General features: G+C 48.7%; 1 protein-coding gene across 2 annotated transcripts; it reads left to right on the top strand.

Moving 5' to 3' along the window:
• The first annotated feature begins 259 nt into the window (after nucleotides 1-259).
• On the top strand, nucleotides 260-13,924 carry DET1 (DET1 partner of COP1 E3 ubiquitin ligase). 2 transcript variants are annotated; one of them, XM_071441303.1, is made up of 5 exons: nucleotides 260-335; nucleotides 999-2,119; nucleotides 5,358-5,548; nucleotides 7,174-7,365; nucleotides 11,087-13,924. In XM_071441303.1, the coding sequence occupies exons 2-5, from the start codon at nucleotides 1,037-1,039 to the stop codon at nucleotides 11,274-11,276; spliced, it is 1,656 nt and encodes a 551-aa protein (XP_071297404.1). In that variant the 5' UTR covers nucleotides 260-335; nucleotides 999-1,036; the 3' UTR covers nucleotides 11,277-13,924. The 2 variants fall into 2 exon arrangements, with proteins under 2 accessions (XP_071297404.1, XP_071297403.1); XM_071441302.1 differs by having other exon boundaries at nucleotides 267-540.
• Nucleotides 13,925-20,934: the final 7,010 nt, after the last annotated feature.

Below are 20,934 nucleotides of genomic sequence, written 5' to 3'. Positions count from 1 at the left end.
GGTGCAGGATGGGTTTTGGGGTGCAGAGGTGGCAGGGTGAGTGCTGGGGTGTCAGGATGGGTGCAGGATGGATGCAGGATAGGTTTTAGGGTGCTGGGTTCAGGATGGGTTTTGGGGTGCAGTGGGCTCAGGATGGGCGCCGGGGGTGCCCGGTGCAGGGTCCTCCCCGCCGCCAGGGGGCGCGCCAGGGCGCTCTCAGCATTCTGGCCAGGCAGGCCCCATCTCGCTGGTGCGGGGGCCGGAAGCGGAAGTGCAGTGACGCCCTCCCACTGCTGTGCCGTGGCGGAAAGATGGCGGCGGCCATGGCATGAACGGGACCCGGCGCGGACCCAGCGGTGAGAGTGGCCGATACCTCTCCCCGGTTCTAAACCGGCGCGGAGACCACCGCGGCCCCCAGTTCCCCGTGTCCCTTTACCACTCGGGCCAGCGGGAGATCCCCAGTACCTTTGGCGGGGGGGCCCTCAGCTGCCCCCGGGCTTCCCTGGAGCTCAGTCTCTCCTCAGCCCGGGGGACTGGAGTTCCTCGCTTCCCTCTCGGCAGGTGGGCTCGGACACATCACGGGTAATCCCTCCTGTGCCCCCTCCCCCCAGCTCCCTCCGTTCTTTCCAAGCTGTGCCCTTCCTTTGCCTGCTGCTTGTCATGTGTGCATTTATCCCTGGCTTCCTGGGCTCCTTTCCCGGTGTATGGAGGCTCCCTTTATTCCCGTGATGTCCAGCTGTGCCTGTGCCCTTTCCTTGCTCTCTCCTTGTTCCCCGCTGTGTCTCTGTTCAGCAGGCACGACTGCCATGGAGGTATTTCTGGACTGCCCTCCTCTGTGCCTTGCACTGAGATCTTTCTCCCAGTCCCTCCTCCTGCTCCCCGTGTCCTCCCGTGTAATTCCCCCCTCCCTCTGTCCCTTTTAGCTAAGCCCCTCTGTTGGGCGCTGTGGGTCCATGTGAGCAGGTTCCCCATTCCCTGAATTCCACCCCGGTCCCAGGGCACGTGTGCTGTCCCCGCAGGATGAAGATGAAGATGAAGATGAAGTAGAGCTCTGACCATGGACCATGAGGCCCCCACCATCAGGCCCCGGCGCATCCAGAACCAGAACGTCATCCACCGCCTGGAGCGCCGCCGCATCAGCTCGGGCAAGGCGGGCACCCACTGGCACCAGGTGCGCGTCTTCCACCAGAACGTCTTCCCCAACTTCACCGTGGTCAACGTGGAGAAGCCGCCCTGCTTCCTGCGCAAGTTCTCCCCCGACGGCCGCTACTTCATCGCCTTCTCCTCAGACCAGACCTCGCTGGAGATCTACGAGTACCAGGGCTGCCAGGCGGCCGAGGACCTCCTGCAGGGCTACGAGGGGGAGATCCTGGCCAACGGCAACGACCAGAGGTCCGTCAACATCCGGGGCCGGCTCTTCGAGCGCTTCTTCGTGCTGCTGCACATCACCAACGTGGCCTCCAACGGGGAGCACCTGAACCGCGAGTGCAGCCTGTTCACCGACGACTGCCGCTACGTGATCGTGGGCTCGGCCGCCTACCTGCCCGAGGAGCCGCACCCGCCCTTCTTCGAGGTGTACCGCAACAGCGAGTCCGTGACGCCCAACCCGCGCTCCCCGCTCGAGGACTACTCCCTGCACATCATCGACCTGCACACGGGCCGGCTGTGCGACACGCGCGCCTTCAAGTGCGACAAGGTCATCCTGTCGCACAACCAGGGGCTGTACCTGTACAAGAACATCCTGGCCATCCTGTCCGTGCAGCAGCAGACCATTCACGTCTTCCAGGTGACGCCCGAGGGGACGTTCATCGACGTGAGGACCATCGGCCGCTTCTGCTACGAGGATGATCTGCTGACCCTGTCTGCCGTGTACCCCGAGGTGCAGCGGGACACGCAGACGGGAATGGCCAACCCCTACAAGGAGCCCTTCATCAACTCCCTGAAGCACAGGCTGCTGGTGTACCTGTGGAGAAGGGCCGAGCAGGATGGAAGTGCTATAGCCAAAAGAAGGTTCTTCCAGTACTTTGACCAGCTGAGGCAGCTCCGCATGTGGAAGATGCAGCTCTTGGATGAGAACCATCTGTTTATCAAATACACCAGTGAGGACGTGGTCACGCTGCGGGTGACAGATCCTTCCCAGGTACAGAATCACACAATGGTTTGGGCTTGGAAGGGGGCCTTAAACATTATCTAATTCCAGCTGCCCTGCTAGGGGTCCACTAGGCCAGGTGGCTCAGATACTGCCTCCCTCTTCAGGCTGCTCATTGCTTTGGGATAAGTGCTCAAGCATTACAATGCTGTGAGCTGTTCCTTAATGAGCCTGTAAAGGTTATTTAGGATCCCTAGTGCCTGAGTCTTTTCTGAAGCCTCTGATATTGAATAACTTCTGTGTCTTCTGTTTTCTTAATTTCTGCCTCCCTCTTCAGGCTGCTCATTGCTTTGAGACAAGTGCTCAAGCATTACAATGCTGTGAGCTGTTCCTTAATGAGCCTGTAAAGGTTGTTTAGGATCCCTAGTAGCTGAGTCTTTTTTGATGCCTCCGATATTGAATAACTTCTGTATCTTCTGCTTTCTTAGTTTCATTGCTTCCTTCCTTCTCACCTGCAAAATGAGAAAGATGTGATGTGTTAGCAAGTTCCTTTCTCCAAGGATTGTTCCACATGCTCACAGATGCTGTTCAATCCCCTTTCCCTCCCCAAATCCCCAAATGAATTTAATTTTAGCTGATATTTTATATAGTCCATTTAAATTGTGGAGGTAGTCTCTCCCTTTTCTCATGTATCTTCAAGCATGTTTTTCAAATATAATAGTCTTCATTTTCCCTGGTACAATTACCATTTCTGTTCTGCCTACGTACTTAGTCTTTCAAGCTCCAGTAAGAGGTAGTATTTATGATCTCTCCAAATTGGAATAGCAGCTTTTAGATCAGGCTAATGGGCCAATTGCTTCTCTTTTCAATTTATTACTAAAGAAGTGGAATTAGAGCAAATGTAGCTCAGTCAGTGCTGGGTCCCTCCAGATGTTTCACAACCCTACATGTTGATCATCTCTTTTTACTGCTTTTAGAGTGGTTGGTCACGTTTTGAGCCCTGTGAAACTAAGAGATTTTTTTAAGCTAATTTTTATTCCTTTAAGAATGTTTTTATTCTGTTGAAAGTATTTAGCAAGAACTTGTGATAAATCTCCAATGCAGCATGTAGGTCTGATTGTTCCCCAGAGGTTTATTTTCTCTCATGCACTCCTCTTCTCCACATCTTTGCCAGGACTTAGGTCCTAGAAGAAACAAACAGTAGCTTTTTGTGTGTTGCATTTGTCGAGTTCTTCCTGGGAGATGTCTCTGTTTTGTTTTGTTTTATTTTCCTCTTCTGTGGTGTTTGTTTGGGGGAGTTGCTTTGGGAGGAAATAGGTAAGGCTTTATCTAATCCATGTTGCCCATTGGTGTAAAGCTGAACGTCTGTCTCAGAAATATGAAGGCTCTGTGCAAGTGGCCTGCAGGGTTCTGCTCGTTGCTGGTGTCTGGAATGAGCTCCTGGCCCTGATGTAAATGTTTGTGGCTGGCTCAGCTCTGCACTCTTCTGTGGTTAGTAGGGTTTAGTGCCTGGTTTGCTGCAGGGAGCTCTCCACTCTCTTCCCCCAGGGTTACTTTAAGATGCAGTTTGTGGTTTGTTTGCAGTGTGCCTCAGGCGCTGGGTTTTGTGCTGGGGGAAGAAAAGTGCCTCATTTCTCAGTTCTTCCAGAGGTAATTCCAGATGTGGAGCAGTCTCCACAGACCTGTCTGAAGGTAGGCGTTGCGTTAGGGCTTCCTGAATAAAAATTGGCTCACAAAATAACTACAGCTCCCATTTTTCTTCAGTCTGTCAGACAAGGAACATGAGGTTTCATCCAATTTCAGGATCCTTTCTCCCCTCTGGCTTCTCTGCCAAGAAGGTTGAGGAGTTGCTGTTCATGGTTGTGGGTCGTGTGGTTTTTGTCTGGGTCTGCACTGTATTCTTTGAGATCTTCAAGAGTGTGCTCTGCATAGGTAGCTTGGAGGGGTTGTTGCTGTTGTAGGCTTGTGTTGATAGGCTTGACAGCATTGCTGTGTGGTTTTTGTGGCACTCAGCTGCTGCCTCCCATGCTGTGATGATGTTTTGGTGGTGTTACAGGTGCTGCAAAAGCAGTGAGAGTTTCTCTGCTCAGGGACATCCTGTAGATGTGTCTCTATGTTAACCTGGCAAAGGAACTTTTTTTATTTAAAGTTGGAGGATACTCCCTGCAGTCTTCAGTGATTTAAATAGTTTTTCCTTCTGCTGTCCTCTCTTATTTTCTCTCTGCTCCAACCCTTAATTTCAGAAGGGCTTTCCTTTCCTCAGGCAGTAGTCTAGTGAGTAACCTCATCTTGTATGTTTCGTTTGGACATGTAGGGGCTGGATTGTATTACCATAGTTTATTTTGGGGCTGTAAAACAAACAAACCTTTTGATATTTGCAGGTGGGTGGGGTGGGCAGAGTGCCTGCCATCATCCCTGAGCATTGTTTGGGAGCAGGAGGTGAAGCATTTAGGAATTGTCTCTATTGACAGAAGATTTTACCAGATGCCATGGGAATTAGTTCCCTTTGAAGAAGGGGACAGGTTCTTACTTTGGGGTGCCAGCACTCCTGTCTCTAATGAAAGCTGCTTTTTATGACCAAAAATTAAATATGCCCTTTCCCAGTGGGATGGGAATGTCATCTCCCTTTGCTGTAGCTGTGCTGACACAATGTCACCTTTTTTTCCCTATTTCTTGCTCATTTGTGCCAGGATTCATTGCCATTGCCAGTCCACAGCATGGTACAAGGGCCATCTTGCAGGAGGATGTCAGCATTAAGAAGTCATCAGTGTCTTTCAGATTTTCATTTCTGTGTTGGCAGAGTACCTGGAGGGCACAGCTTTTTGTGGGCAGTGATGTAGTGCACAGTAGCTAAAAAGGCTCATCTCTGTGTGATGCAGATATTAAGAAGGGGAAGAAACTAATACATCTATGCAGAGGTAAAAATAATTTAATGTCAGCTAGCATTGGATCTGAAGTAATTTTTTCAGCAGGAATGAAAATTAAATTCAGCACTTGAGTTAGTGTTTTGTGTTTGGTGGAGGAGAGAGAAGAAGAGAAAACAGTACGGTTTCATCTAGTTCAAGGTGAAAAATTGGAAGCCCATTAAGTTTTCTTAAATAATCACAGCTGAGAGGTGGATAATTGGGTACATTGAGGCATTCCAATAGGAGAATGGATTAGTGTGAGGATGTAGGATTCTCCTGTGCTGTGGAGAAATTTGGATAGGGTTTGTGGTGTGATGTGGGGAGAAGGAAGGGACAGCTTCCCCACCTGTGCTCTCCTGAGTAACCTCTGCCTCTCTCCCCAGCCCTCGTTCTTCGTCGTGTACAACATGGTGACCACAGAGGTCATTGCCGTGTTTGAGAACACGTCTGATGAGCTGCTGGAGCTGTTTGAGAACTTCTGTGACCTCTTCAGGAATGCCACCCTGCACAGTGAGGCTGTCCAGTTCCCCTGCTCAGCTTCCAGCAACAACTTTGCGAGGCAGATCCAGCGCCGGTGAGCCATTCGGAGCATGCTTTATTCCGTATAGACACACGCTCAGCCCCGTCCGCTGAAGGCCAGTATCAAAACCAACCCTGAGAAAACCAGTTCCTTTGGCCCCCTCTGCCAGCTGGTGCAAGGGTCAGGACTATACATGGTTCATTCTTGCAGCCTGATGCATCTGATTTTATATTCCACAGCATTTACCTTTTTAGAGGAAGGAACAAAGCAGTTGCAAACTGCTGCTTAGAAGAAAGGAAGGGAATTTTGAAAGATGTTTCTGTCTCTCCTTGAGCAGTAACTCTTTTGGAGGTTATTAAAGTGTTACTGCCCAGTAACTTTGGTCCCTGAAGATAGGATTTGTCAAGATGCTGGCATGATCCAGTTGTGTGTATTTTGCCAAGTGACATTCTCTGAATTTAGCATGTACCAAACTGTGTCCTGTAGCATTTCCTCAACATCAGTCACCAGCTCGTGGTTATCATCACTGTACTAGGAGAAGGGAAGCTCATCTGCTTAGATCTGTTGTGAAAGCTGAACAAAATACCAAAATAGCCTCGGTTTCTAGAGTATGCTTTAACAGTCATATATGGTTTTAATGAGGCAGAGTGTGTTATTTTTCTAGGAAAATTTTGTTGTGACTCAGGTGTTTTTCCTTCCAGTGACTTGTTTCTCATCATCCAAAGTACTTGCCATCCACTTATGGGCATCAAGCTTCTGTTGACTTTAGGCTGGTGTCACATAAGTCTGACGAAATTGACTATGTCTGTAACTTTCTAGAGCAGCCTGTCAGGAAATCCATAATGCTTAATAGGAGAGAGAATGAGAGGACTCACTGAAGACTCACGAAGAACAACTTCTGCCTTTTGTTAGAGTAGATAGGAGAGTATTTCCCCCCCCCTTGCTACAAGGGCCTGTAACAAGAGTGTTGTAACTTCTTCAGCAAAGTACCATAGAGCATATAGTCCAGAGTGAGCTGGCTTCTGGCTGAGTGTTTACCCTCCTTATTGTCCCTGCAGCTGATCTGACTGTTTTTGCACATGTAAAGTTTCAAATTTTTCTTGGAAAGAGAAATCCAGCCTGTGTTAATCTCTCCAGGAAGAACTTTCAGCTCACTGTAGTTTCTGTAGAGCTTTATGCTCCTCATCAAGGTTCTTCTTCATCTAAGGTATCTCCCTTTATGCATTTAGAACAATGGGTGGAGAGAGGAGGGTTGTCAAGTCAATGTTAAGGGCTCAACTGTTACTGTGAAAGCCCCCTGGCTTTTGCTCATGCTGTTTCCAGGCTTTGTGGTAAAACTTGGATTGACTGATCAGCTGCTAATCTGTCTCTCCCTGTTTCTGATCCTGTTCATTTCCTGTACTGCAGAGCAGCTGGGTCCAGATGTTGTGGGTAGGCACATTCTTCTCCTTCTGTCACTCTGGACATTCTGAGTGAGACAGTAATGATAAGGGAGGATGAAAAGGTTAGCAGAACCGGTTGATGTTTGAATCACTGTGATACATCTTTGGAAACGAGCCGCTTTAGTTCTTACACTGCAGCTGTTTTCTCTCCCTGTCAGTTTTCCTGCTTAGTTTGTTTAAGATGTGCTGTTCAGCTGTGGCCTTTGTGAACAGAAGGTGTCTCTTGCTTTGCTGCAGGTTCAAAGACACGATTGTGAACGCCAAGTATGGAGGGCACACGGAGGCCGTGCGGCGGCTGCTGGGGCAGCTCCCCATCAGTGCCCAGTCCTACAGCGGCAGCCCCTACCTCGACCTGTCCCTCTTCAGCTATGATGACAAGTGGGTGTCAGTCATGGAGCGGCCCAAGACCTGTGGTGATCACCCCATAAGGTATGGGGAGCTGTATGTAAGGAGAGAGCTGCTGTAAAAATCACCTCTGCCATGGGGCATCAAGTGTGCAGAATAGGGAGTAGATGGAAGCCTTTCTCTTAGGAAATCCTTTCACCAGGGGATGTATTTCACAAAACTTGGCCTCTCTCCTTTACAGTAATGTGGATGTGTGGGAGGGCTCTTCATGTTTCCTCGCTGAGCTGCTCTGCTCTGGGGAGGGTTTGGGTGGTGAAGTCTCAGCCTTTTCCATATGAATGGTCTTGTTCCTCCTCCTCTTCTTGCAGTGCTGCCGTAGTGTTTGGGTTGCAGAGTGATACAGCTCTGATGTCTGCTTTCCTATGCTGGAGGATCCTCTCTGAGCATGTGGGTTTAGTTGGCAAGGATTGTCTGGTTTGTCCTGTGAATAAAATAGTATCTGGGCTAGGTGTTACTCAGAAAGCTTGTGGTATTGATTGAACTGTTTTCAGACTTCCCTTGTTTACTGTTCTCACCATGGGAGCTGTACTCCTTGTCATACTCCCTTCTCTCTGTGATCTGTAGGAAATTTCTGTCTGTAGTAGGAATTTTAGCCAGTTGCCAGGGCCATTCTGTGCCTATTCTGTCTGAGTCTCCAATGCTGGCAGAGGGAGTAAGTCTGAGCTTGAGAATAAGGAGGTTTGCAATGCTTCTTAAAGAAATATCAGGACTATTTATTTCTTTTTGTTGGCTGCAGCCATGGCTGCAAGAGGTAGTGGTTGAAAATCCGACGTCTCCAGCTTGACAGGCTCAAAGAGCCTGAGTTACCCAGGCAGAATAGTATTTCTGCTCCTAGTACTGCAGAAGCAAACCTATATTCTGAAAACAAAGAGAGCCTTCAGTGCCTGAGTGCTTTGTTTAGTGACTGCACACATGTTGGGGGCTCAGGCAGCCTAGGGAGATCATTCTGGACCGCTTCCCAACTTTATTTTCATCAATACATGCTCAAAAAGTGGTTTCATATCTCCCCTGGCCCTGACTCAGGTGGCGAGGAACTTCTGATTATTCCTGCGCTCTCAATTCCCAAATTATGTATATTTAATTGATTCTTCTGCCTGTATGATTTAGTTTGATCTCCAGCTTCCATGTTATCTGCAAAGAAAGCCTGCCCTTTTCCCCCTTGTCATGCTTGATGTTGGGGAAACTTGCAGGGTGGCAGTTGTCTGCCAGCGCCAACCTGCGCCGGGCTCCCGCGGACAAAAGGCAGCAGAACCGCAGTCATGTGCTGCGGTGGAGTCTTTGTAGTAAACAAAGCCAAGTGCCACCTTCCCTCCCTCCCCTGAGCAAACCAGCGTTTCAGAGCCAGAGCTTTTAAAGCTCAAAGCTGTGCAGAGTCAATTAGGACTTGAATAGAGCCTCGGAGCAGTGGGGCTCCTGGTTTTTTGGAAAGTAAGCAGAAGATGAGGCGCTAACCTTAACCATTCAGTAGCTGAAATAGTGCTGCTGTGGTTCTCACATGCAAAACAAAGGGAGTAATAAAATAATGCCAGCTGCCTGTTGGGGTTAGAGGGCTTGGAAATGAGGGACCACAGGATTTGTAATGTAAGTCCTGTAATTGTCTGGAATGGAAAACCCTTCAGTAGCTAAGGTTATTATAATCTGTGTGCAGTTTCCTCGCACGATGTGTGAGCTAGGAAGGCTTCCAGACTTTTTCCACATCAATTCAATATTTCTGTGCACTGCGTTCTTTTAACCCTTAGTGCTTGTCTGCATCCCAGAAGGTTCAATTCTGCCTACTTAAGAGACCAGTGGTTGTTTGCTGTCAGGTGGGAAGGACTTTAGGTTCCCCATCACCACCGCCTTCCAGTCTCTTTTCAGGAGGCCTGAAGAGATATTCAATGGGTGAAATGATGGCACTTGAGGGAAGAGGCTCTAACACAGCTCTACCTATAGCAGGGGGTCTCTAAAATCCATCTAGATGGCTAATAAGGAGCCATTTAACCAAAGAATTGGTCTGCAGATAAATCTTCCATTTTCCTACGGTTTGAAAAGGCTGGTCTTGCTGTTTCTGTTGACATACAATTTTATATTGCAGTGCCTAATTTATCCCCAGAATGAGAGCCCATGGAAATGGCCTCTGATTGCAGAGCACTTTTAAAAATACATTTAAAAATACCAAACTGAGCACATCTTTTAAGATTACAGGGAGCTTCATCTTCAGTAGTAAATTGTTGTGAATTGGGGGAGAGAGGAACAGATGGGGGACTGTGCTTTATTTAAAGAATGACCCTCTGCATACCCAGCCTTGTGTAGGAGGGAAAGGGCTTTTTGAAAAACCAAATACCAAGATTGTGACTCTCTTGCTGGGTTCTTGTGTGCAATTTTCAGGCAGGGCTGGCTGGCACTTTGATTCAGAGGAAGGGAGAGGAGAGTGGCCCTCCAGGAAGAACATGAGGTTCTCAATAGGCTGTGTTGTTAAAATGTGGAGTATGTCTGCTCCTGAAACAGCATTGCTGGTATATGTCATCATCCGTTCTTCCAGGCTGAGTGCATTGTATTGCTGGCGGGGGGGAGATGTGCTCAGACATTAAAAGCATTCTTGGAGTTAAAATTGGAGGAAAATGCAAAATACCCGCATGCACTAAGTGTTGGTGGAGAAGAAAACAGCTGGGAGGCATAATGGCAATTCTGTGCCTGAAGCTGGAAGAGGTCTAATGAAAATGGTCTAACAAACAGAGGCAACTTCAAGGGGAGGACTTGAGTTAGAGCCCAGCTACTTGGTGAAGGTACCACGTCCAGAAACCTCCACCCCTACATCCCAGAAGCCTTCTCCAAAGTCTAGGGGAGGGTGGGATCCTCGCAGAGGGTCCTGTGTTCTGACAGCAGCAGAGGACACTGGTGTTACCTGGGCTTATGTCAGTTACACAGAATGTGCAGGGGAGGTTCAAGAAGCAAAGAGCTTCCCTGGACTCACCTGTCTCTTCAGAGCTGCTTGTCTCATCCCCCTGAACATGTTCCCTCTGTGCTGGAGCTGTGTTCCAGAGCTCACCTGTTTGGAGATGCGTATCACCCACACAGGCAGGTGTGTGGGTGACAGCAGAAGATCATAAGGTTTTCCTTGACCTCTGTCCTTGCTGTGGTTATTGAATCCAATTCATCAGGTACCTCCTGCACAGCCTATCTCATTAATGCTTTATTGGTGGCAATCTAAAAGGAATTGCAAAGCCTTGCTTGAGCTGTACGCTACAACATGGCTCCCTTGAGCAGGATTGCAGTGACTTCCTTGACTGAACAGGCACAAGGACAGCAGTGTAAAGCCTTCACTGGCAGTACCATGAAGAGGAAGGGAAGGGGTGGCCTGACACTCTCAGTGAAGGCCATTGTTAAGGGAAGGGAGCTCAGTTCTGTACAGTATATCTGCCTTGGGGATCAAGGGAGCAGCTTGCATTAAGAGAGGATGGAGAGCCAGCACAGGTGGGGCCTGAACCAAACTGACTCTCTCTTGTGAAGTCAGCTTTGTCCATCAAAGTGACAGGCAGAGTTCTCTCATCGCTAATAATAAAAGTGATGTTTTTCTAGACAGTGGAAAACAACTGCCCTGAGAGGGACTTCCCTGCGAAGCCAAGAGCCAGGCACCCAGCTAAGGACCTTCTGCTCCTCAGGGAGCACCAGCGCTCGAACGAGGCACTTGTCTCTGCATGCAAAGAGCCCAGATGGCAAAGTCAATAGCGGGGAACAGCCATAATTGACTTTCTCTTCCTTTCAGATTTTACGCCCGTGACTCTGGCCTGCTGAAGTTTGAGATCCAGGCGGGGCTCCTGGGGCGCCCCATCAATCACACGGTGCGGCGCCTGGTGGCCTTCACCTTCCACCCCTTCGAGCCCTTCGCCATCTCGGTGCAGCGCACCAACGCCGAGTACGTGGTGAACTTCCACATGAGGCACAGCTGCACCTAGAGGGACTCGGGGTGCTCTCCTTGGTGCTGGGCCTCTGCCACTGGTGCACCAAAGCCAGGCACTCACACCTTCTGGAAAACCAAACCGTCACTCATGGAAAGAAGCCTCACCTGGCAGCTCCTACCAGCGGCATCTCGCGGGGCTCTCAGCCGTGGATCAGCTGATGCACCCCAGTTATGGGAGTGGGGGGGCTTCTTCTGACCCTGTTTGTGCTGCAGAGATCCCCCTGCTGTCCTTCCCTGCTCCTGTTGATGAACAAACTGTAGCTGAGGTTCCTTTCCTCTGTTTTCTATCCTGCTGTGGGTCTTAGGATGGCAGAGGTGGAGCTTTGCATCACGCTTGTGGAGCACTCCCTTCTGCACTGGTGCTCTCCTATCGTGTTGGACAAATGACCTGGCACAGAGGGAAGGGATGGGAGCCATGGGGAGGGCTTGGGTCCAGCTACCCCTGTTTGTATCTTCAGAATTGCTAGGGAAATGAGATCCTGCTCTCATCCACACAATCTACTCATGTCATTTTAATATGCAAGAGGTCAGGAAAAAAAAGGTGTGAGAAATCACTACAGTTGAGAGACATGAGGTGTGTTCCTGACCCTTATGCAAGTCACTTAATCTTTGTGCCTTAGTAAAAGCTCCTAAGTGAGTGGTGGTGTTACAGCAGCAGGCCAGGGCAGCTGGTTGTGTCTGTAATACATGAGGAGGTGCATGCAGGAGGAAGATGGGTGTCTGGGAAGGGTGTGGGGAGCAACAGCAGCTCCTTGGTCATGTCAGAAGGACCCTCCTGTAGCATGGGGGTTAATCCTTATGGCCATCTGCAGGTTCTGCTGCTGAGAAGAGGGACACCCAGCTGCTGGCACCCTCCTATGTGTTGGAGTACCAGCATAGAAAATGAGTAGGATTTGCCCAGGAAGAGGGGTGGAGACCTGAATTCGTGTTCACTGCTGTGGGTGGGCAGTCTGGAGATGAACTTGTTGACTTAGGTTGCTTACCTCTGTCTGTTTGATACACTGTTCTCTGTGAGAACCCAGATGCTGTTTCCAGGCTTCAGAGCACAGCTGGCCAGTATGGCAGTGTTGGCTGGACCATGGCAGTGTTTGTGCTGCTGATAAATTAAGCTCCTGTGTGTAATTACCTGCCACTGTGGGCTGGTGAGGATGCTGGCCTACCCTTCTCTCTTAAAAATGGAGTTCTTGGTTGTAGGCCAGCATTTGGGGGTTGTTACACAAGGGCTGGTTTATGACTGCTGCCAGGCAGCACACAACTATCCCAGCATCATGATGTGCTCCATATCAGAAGCTGCAGCCTGTTCTTGTCCCATTCCTTTAGGAGGTACAGTGGGGGCAATAGAAAATTGGTGCTAATACACAGGAGACCCTCTCCGTTAAAGGACCCTGTGGGTGTCTAAATTGGACCAAAATGAGCTGTGGGTGACGTGTTGTGGCCACATGCCTGTGAAGAGGATTGTTGGAGTCATGCATTAATTTTTGCTGGTGATGCACTGGAGAAGAGCTGTGTGGGTGGGGTGCCTGCTCATGGTATGAGTGGTGGACCTCAAAGTTAAGGGTGTCCTGAGGTCCTTGAGTCAGCCTTCGCTCTCTGCCTCACTGTACTTCTCTCCTGGCCTTGCTAAAGATTATTTCTAGGCAAGACATTGCATTTCACTGCTCTTTTCCTGGTGTTTGCACTGTTGGTGTCTCAGGTCTGTCAGGAGTGCCGGCGGGTCAGGAGACTGCTAACAGAGGAGGTGTCAGTGCTTTAGCTGCAGTTCCTCTCGTCTAATAACACTATTTGTCAAGGTTTTAGGGTTTTATCCTGTGATCTGTTCCTCAAACATTCAATTAAAGCTCCAAGTGGAGAATCGTTTGCACACTGTAGATCATGGATTTACCTCCCTCTGCACCACTCTCACAGCTGTTCGCACTTCAGTATGAGACTTTTTTTCCCCCCCCTAAGCTTCCAGCTGCTCCATCTGAGACTCTGTTTACTCCTCGGTGTCACAGCCTCAGGAAGTCAGTGCTTACTAAATTAGCTGTCAGATCTCCATTGAGACTCTTTTTTCAGTGGCAAAAATATAAACTTCAGCATTTCTGTAGTAGGGGCTTTTGCCAAATTCAGGCTTCCCTATGTGAAGCAGAGAGTGTGGCATGGATTGTTGGACTTGGGGCTGAGAAAGAGATCTGTTCTTAGCTCTGCTGTTAAATTCTGAGGCTGGGGGCAAATCTCTTCCTTCTCCAGCTGGTGTTTTCTTCTTTGTAAATGAGGCCAAAAACATATTTTCAGCTTTTATAAAACACTTTGAGATTCATGGATAAAAAGTGCTGGATAAGTGCTAAGTATTTTCTTATTATGTTTGCAGACAAACTGATCATACTGGGTACTAATTGCCTTGGAGTAGCATAGCAGATCCTGTGGTCTTGGCTGCTGCATTTTATATCAACAACAGAGTTAATTTTGTTACAGAAATGTATGGAAAGAAAAGTCTCTCATGCTTGAAATTTTGATGCTTTTATTTAAGAAACAAAAAGTGTGTGTGGTGGGGAGGGTGGGAGAAAAGGGGAGATATTTTCTATCTGATATTTTTCCTAGGTTAGGGCAAAGATTTGTTAGCAACTCAAGGCAAAAACAGAATAAACAGAATTTGCTTTAAAAGTCTGATTTATTGTCTTTGTCTTCCAAAAATCTGAATGATATAGATGGGAATTCCTTTGCTAAGAGGAGATGGCAGGGCCTTGGACTGTGCAGACATATCCCATGGGAGCTTGCTGCCTCTTCTGGCACTTGGAGTACAAGTGTCCTTAAGAATGTTCCCATCTGAGGCATTTCTGTCATTTCTGCAGATTTCTCAAATTCTTGTCTACATGAACTAATGCTGGGAGAGGAATTCTTGGTTACATTTTTTCCTTTGCATATTATTACTAGCCCAGCTTGTACTCAGGGACTCTTCGTTTATTCCATTTTCAGCATTTATCTAATCTTTTGGACATTTTCTGCATGATCAAGGAATGAAAGCTTGTTGTGGTCTAACCCCAGCTGGCAGCTCAGCCCCACAGAGCCACTTGCTCACTCCCTCACTGGTGAGAAAAGTGAGAAGACTTGTGGGTTGAGATAAACACTGATTAATGGGTAAAGCAAAAGCCACATGCAAGCAAAGCAAAACAAGGAATTAATTCCCACTTCACATGGTCTGGCAGGTGTTTAGCCATCTCCAGGAAAGCAGGGGTCCATCCTCTGTAGCTGCCCCAGCCAAACCAGCACAAAGCTGAACACACCTTGCTTGGCAGGACAGCCTGTCCACTGCTTTGGGATTGTGCTGAGGCACTCAGATTTTCGATGTGCTGCTCCCTGCCTCTTTGCAGAATGGTCTGGCTGAGAACTCTGCAGCATCCCTGTTTGTGTTAGTTCCTCTAACCATCTGCATCTTGAGCATGAAAGTATTTTCCTTTGAACCTTTCCTCCATTTCTCTGATGCTTTCCTGTGCAGACCTTGAGCACACCAGAAAGCTCTTGAGCCCGTGGCTTTTCAGATAGGCACTAAGTGAGGAGGAGATGCTTGAGCTGGAAACTGTGTTTGACTGGCAGCAAAATCCCATCTTTTGTTACTTCTTCTGTTGCCTTTGCTTTAAGAAAATAAAAGTAGTGAACGCAGGACAGCTGCATTATTTCTTGTATAAAAGGCATTAGACAGCAAGGCACAGAAATCCCATTAGAATCAAATGTATGGATAGGTTTAAGATGTGTCCCTACTAAAGACTCCTATCAATTTACCTTCCAGTGCTCATGGCTGGCCCTGATTTAGCTGCCTTACCTGAAAGGACCTTCCTTTTGCTCAGGTGCTGCATCTATTAAGCTCTTCCCTTGGTCATTTTGACCCAGCTAGAAGAATCAGATTTCTGATGCTTTAAGAAATCCCTTTGTTTTTCTTCTTTATGATCTGTCTTGCTGCTTTTCTGCCAGCTTTTCCTGCAAGGATCTCTCGGGGCTGTGGGCAGAGAGATGGTGAATGCATAGCAATGAGATATGTGGCCCCCTCACAGCTGTTGTCCTTCTGGGAGCCTTTATCAGATAGGGACATGCTGCAGAGCAAATGGATGTCCTATGGACAATTGAAGGATTTTGTGGGTTTATTTCATCCTTGCTATGCAAGTTTCAGAGTCTGTTTCCTTGATGTGCCTGAATCTTGTGCTTCCTTGAATTATTACATGGTTATAAAAGCTTTTCTGGTAAAATAATCCATAAAAATACTACAGTTTTAAACTAGCAACGTGGAAACTGCTAATTCATGGCCGGCTGCTGTGGTCTTGTATGTGAGGAGAACTGGAAAGTGACACATTGCCCTTGGTTCCTGCTACTCAAGGCTGTGCTGCAGCATCTGGGTAACATCTGGGTCCTCACTTGACTAATAAGTTGAGGACAGTTATGGAGGAATGTGCTGGGATGGCTCATGGATGCCCAGGGCCCTAAGATAGCACTACTAATTCCGCAGCATTTGCTGCATTCCAGGTATTGCTTTGTCCAGGTATGAATTGGACAACTCTTCCTTTGGAGGAGTTTATTTTCTGTACATGACAAAACTAGTTTGAGTTCCATCTTTTTAAAGCCAGGAACATGTTATTTCTACTTTCTGTGGCTGTCTTCTTCCCTTCTACCCAGCAGATTTGCAAAATGCCAAATGTAGTCCAGAGCAGCCCTGGCTTTACCCAGAGGACTCCCTGTTTTTGGCAGTGAATTGTCCCTCTGAAAGCTACTCTTGCACAAGTTCATCCTTCCCTCTGCCAGTATCCTTCCTCTATTCAGGTGTGTTGCAACAGCATCAGGCATGGAGGCAGAAGGGTAGAGAGAGTTGGGTGGCTGAGCACACTGTCGCTGTCCCAGTGCCCGACTGGTCACCCTGAATGGGACAGGTGAGGGTGCACTGGCAGTGCTGCCATCAGGGATGTGTGGAACGGCTTGCTCAAGGGGCTTGGAGGGCTGAAAACCAGGCAGGTGGCAGGGGAGCCCTGCCAGGGCCATCTGGCTGCTGTTGGATGTGATTTTAGGGTGTTTTTAATCGCGGTGCGCTGCACCCCTGTGCGTGCCTGCTCGCTGCCGCTGAGCTGGTCATTTGATAGCTCCTCGGGAGCTCCTGGGAGGCCTAAAATGGAGCAGTGCCGGATTAGATGTACCCAGTGCCCTTGGTGAGCTCCGCGGAGATACGATCCTCGATCCTCGCCCTCCCGCCTCCGACCTGCTGGCGCCCAGTGCCGTCGCCACAGCAACGGGGAGAAGCAGCCCATCCGCATGGAAACGGCCTTGCTGTGCCCGCCAGAGCCTGGGGAGAGCGCTTCAAACGGCCAGCTCGGCCAGGTGAGGGGCACCGGCACCTCTGTGGTGACCAGCAGGCAGCCTTGGCCCGAGCTGCGGGGCTGAACACGCATCCTGTGGGTTACTGCAGTGCTGGCACTGTCCCTGCGTGTGGGACTGCCCCCAGTGCAGAGCCAGCACGTGCTCTGTTGTCTCTGACTGTGATGGATAATTTTCATTGCTGCTGCTTGCCCTATTTTTTTGGGGCTGGTCGTGAAGTCAGGGTAAGGTCCTGATTATCTGTGCTGATACCTGCAGCAGCGTAGGTAGGTCACTGGTTCACCCCTGACTGGTTAGTACTTAATGCTTGTAAAATCCCTCTTTGTAAGGAAAAAGGAGCAACTGGCAGCTAAACAGGGTCTCCTGTAACATAGGACAGACAAATGTCATCTCGACAGCATGATTGTGCAGTGCAGCCTGTCTGGCTTTGGGCAGCAAAATCTGAGTTAATCTCTCCTCATCCTGCCTCCTACCCCTTAAATCCCCCCTCAGCTGCTTCCTCAGAGAGGGCTCAGGTTTGAAGGTGATGTTGGTGCTGATCTGCTGGCTCTGATAAGAGCTGGGGAGAGCAGCTCTGCTGTGCAGCTGCTTGTGGCCAAGCAGGGTTTGTTCCAGTTTTACAGTGGCCCTTTGGTGACTGTGTCTCTTGGCTGCAGAATCACTTGGAAGGGGATCTCCCCTTCTTTGGATGGATTTTGGTAAACAGCGCTGGTTTTACAACCATGTCCAGGGACAGATTGTCCCAGGGCATCTACCAGTGCTGGAGAAAGCTGCTTTCCAGCCATTGGCCTTACTAAGAAGTCCACAGGGCTGACCAGTCTACAGTAATTTGGATTTCTTGGTCAGTTTGACCCTGGCAGGTCAGGAAATTGCTATTTCTGTGGATTTGGCAGGAGTGATATGAAAGGCAGCACCCAGATCTTGCCAAGGGGCGGTGTGAGAGCATGGCTGGCAATTAGGAGAGCAAGGTCTGTGCCTGCAGGCTGGTACATGAAGAGATGAGTCCTATTTCCCCTCACCTTGGGACCTGCAGAGGGGGCAGAGGATGGGAGACTGGTGGGTCAAATATGTCATTCTGCCTGGGCCCCCAAGTTTTATTTGTTACCTGGAGCACTGTGTGGGTGGGAAGCCGGGCCTGCTGCTGTGCAGAGGAGCCCCTTGTGCCCAATCCTTTCTCCCTTCTGCTTACTGTTTTTCAGAAAAACAAGCGGTGAGGTTGCTGCTGGAAGCAGCTTTTGCAAATAATGGCTGTTGGGGCTCCAGAGCTGCTGAGATGGTTGGGTCCAGGTGCACAGCCTCCACTCTCTGTAGATGTGGGCACAGGAGGAGGGTTATGGACTCTGGAGAAATTAAGGACCCTGCCAAGTGGCACTAGTGCAGGGGAAGCTTGGAGAACTCAGCAGAAGAGGTGTGAGTGGTTTCAGAAAAACAAATAACATCGAGGCTTGGCTCCCCTCTACATCTCCCCAAGAGGACTCTGCAGTTTGGCTTCACCTTCCTGTGGGGGCTTGGATGCTCTTATGCTGTTCATTAGTAAAACCTCTGAGCAGCTCCTACTGCCATGAGTACCCATTAATGCCTCTTCAGGGAGAGGAGAACATTGGGAAAGCAGAAAACCAATCCGAGGGCCCTTTATCTCCTTTTGGTCTGAGAGGTCATGGGCTGAGGTTGGAGGGGAAGAGGGGCCAGGTGGGGATGCTAGGCATGAAAGCAGCACCGTGATTATTTGCTGAAGTCTGAGTGCAAAAACAACCTGATTTGAACTGCTACTTCTTCAAAACTCCCGGGGGTGCTTTAGGGTTATAAACACCTACTCAGTGACCTTCTTTGTGCACATCTCGAGCCAGGTATTCCCACAGCAGAGGGAAAGCCAGCAAAACCTGCACAGATGTCTTTAGCAGCTGCAGCCGGGCTGCCTTAAGCCACCCCTGCTGCTACAGTTTATTAGCACTGCAGGGTCTGTCCCCTTCTCCCCCTTCTCCTTGCCTGCTTGTGTGTACAGTCAGCTGTTAAAGGACACTGACATCACTTTATGGTTTAATTGAATCTCACAAAGGGATCCAAATTGGCTGCCTGAATCTTGTCACTGAGATGCTCCTGGAAGAAAAAGTAAATCATCAATTCAGCAGATAAACCTGCAGCTCTGGGCAGAAGGTCCTTGTTGCTGGGGATAGGGAAGTAATTCCTCTTTTCAGAATAATACACTATTAGGGAGATGGCTGAGGGCTATTTTTCCAGGCCACCAGGTGCCATCCCAGGTCCAAAGGAAGGGTAACTAAGTTAGACTAACTCCCCAAGGTGGTGTGGCACTCAGTAAGGGGTAAACAGACCTGAGGCAGCATTTTATCTGTAAGTCAGGAGAGTGTTCTGGGTTTTACACAGGGATTTACAGGGATACGATGGAGAGAGGTCCATGTGACCGTTTATTTAGAACGGAATGCAGAATCCCAGGAAAGGCCAGGGATGAACCAGGATGAAGCTTTGCAGTCAGCAGCAATTTCTGAGATTGTTTTTCAGAAGAAGTAATCTTTGAATGTAGGGAATCAAAAGTTAGGAGGGAATGGAGAGCAAAATGTGCAAAAGCAACAGGGAAGCCCAGAGGGAGAGGATATGACCCTAATGAGAGTGCTAATGCTGTGGCCATGCTACTGACAAATAAAGTAATTGCTGCTCAGGAGGAATGTGAGCCAGTAGAAAACAGCTTTCCACCCAGATGCCAAGAAAAGCAATTAGAACTCGTAAACACCAGTGGCTGACTAAAACCAGGCCCTTAATTAATAGTTTCATTTGAAGGGTAAGGAAATTGTTAAGCACTATTGGTGTCTATTAATTCCCTGCAACACAAACCACAATAGAGTTTTAAGCCTTCTTCCACTGTACTGTGTGTGCAGGAAGGAGCATCCTAGCCCTTGCTTTGTGCAGCTGTGCTCCCTCACCTCACTGACTGCCCCAGAGCCCTGGGATGTGTTGCAGGATAAACAGCTGAGACTGTGCACTGAGTTAGGACATGGTTTTGGGAGTGCTCCATCAGGGCAGGAGAGAAGGTGGATGGGAAATGTGATTTCAGTAAAAAGCTGTACAGAGTCCAGGGAGCTGGAATATTTGTATCATATTGTACAGATATTTGTATTGTATTTGTATCATATTGTACAGCATCAGCCTCTTCTGTCCAGCACAGAGGGTGCTACAGGACTGTCAGTCGAAACAGGCAGGGCAGGGAGGGCCATAAAGCTTCCCACTGTATAAGCAGTGGTGATGCACTGGCAGACCTCCTAAAACCTTCACAAACTCCCAGAAACCAAGAGTGTCTAGGAGTGGCCTTTACAGAGGACACGGCCTTGATTTCAAGTGTGGGTAAGATTTTAGGATGAAGATTTATTCTTCTTATTTTCTGACTCTCAATTCACTTTTTACACATACTCTTTCCTGACTTCCAGCAGGACCACAGATCTCTTCATAATTTTACTTTTCAATTTGCTCTACCACCTTCATGTGACTTGGGCACCTCTGCATTGATGCAATGAACAGGCTGTAGTGGAGAACAGCAGTGTTTGGTCTTGTGTGTGTTAGACAAACCTGCTGGCACAGCCTGGTACCCCTCCTTTGTCAGGGTGGTTGCTGTGCTGGACACAGATACCAGCCCAGCCTTACTGTAAACACATCACACATCCCTTCCCCAGCCAGCTGCATACTCAGAGAGTTCATCTTGGCAGTTTATGGCTGACCTGCTATCTTCTTCTTAAAAAAGCAGAATATTAAGTGCCTAGTGCAGCTGTACTTCTGGAGTGAGGGGGAAACTCTTCTGGTGTGGCAAACATCTATGGAAGAGCCTCTCTTCCTCACTGTCAAATCTGTGACAGCTCAAGGAACTTCCCTTTAAGATCACCTACCCTCCCTACAAATTCAGAGTTGGACTAAAGTAGATTTGTCTGAATCTTGTTTTCTCCTGTCAAATGCAACTCAACAGGCTTTTCTAAGCAGAGTGATTTCTTTCAAAACCTGCTGTATGCCATTCAGCCCCATGAAGGAGGTTCACTGTCTTGTTGCTATGGTACCCTTTCTCTAAAGAGGAAGAAAATAGTTAACTATGCAATTTAAGAAACTACAGAGGAATGACAGAATGAGAAATAATAGAAAAGAAGATTCTGCATTTGCAATAGAACTGCTGGTTGCTCTGAAATACACCATGTTTACAGGTGAAATACTTGCCCAGAGCATGTTGTTTAGTGCCAGGGCTTCTCTGGCAGCAGGGATTTCAGTGAGATGCCCTTTGCTAGGCAATGTGCCTCTGCCATCCAGCAAATCCATCCTGTAGTCAA

Source organism: Agelaius tricolor, unplaced genomic scaffold (genome assembly GCF_023055355.1).
Source record: "Agelaius tricolor isolate 1412-34295 unplaced genomic scaffold, bAgeTri1.0.p SCAF_16, whole genome shotgun sequence".
NCBI lineage: Eukaryota > Metazoa > Chordata > Aves > Passeriformes > Icteridae > Agelaius > Agelaius tricolor.
The sequence above is the reverse complement of the archived record's forward strand: the minus strand, read 5'-3'. Positions and strand labels throughout refer to the sequence as shown.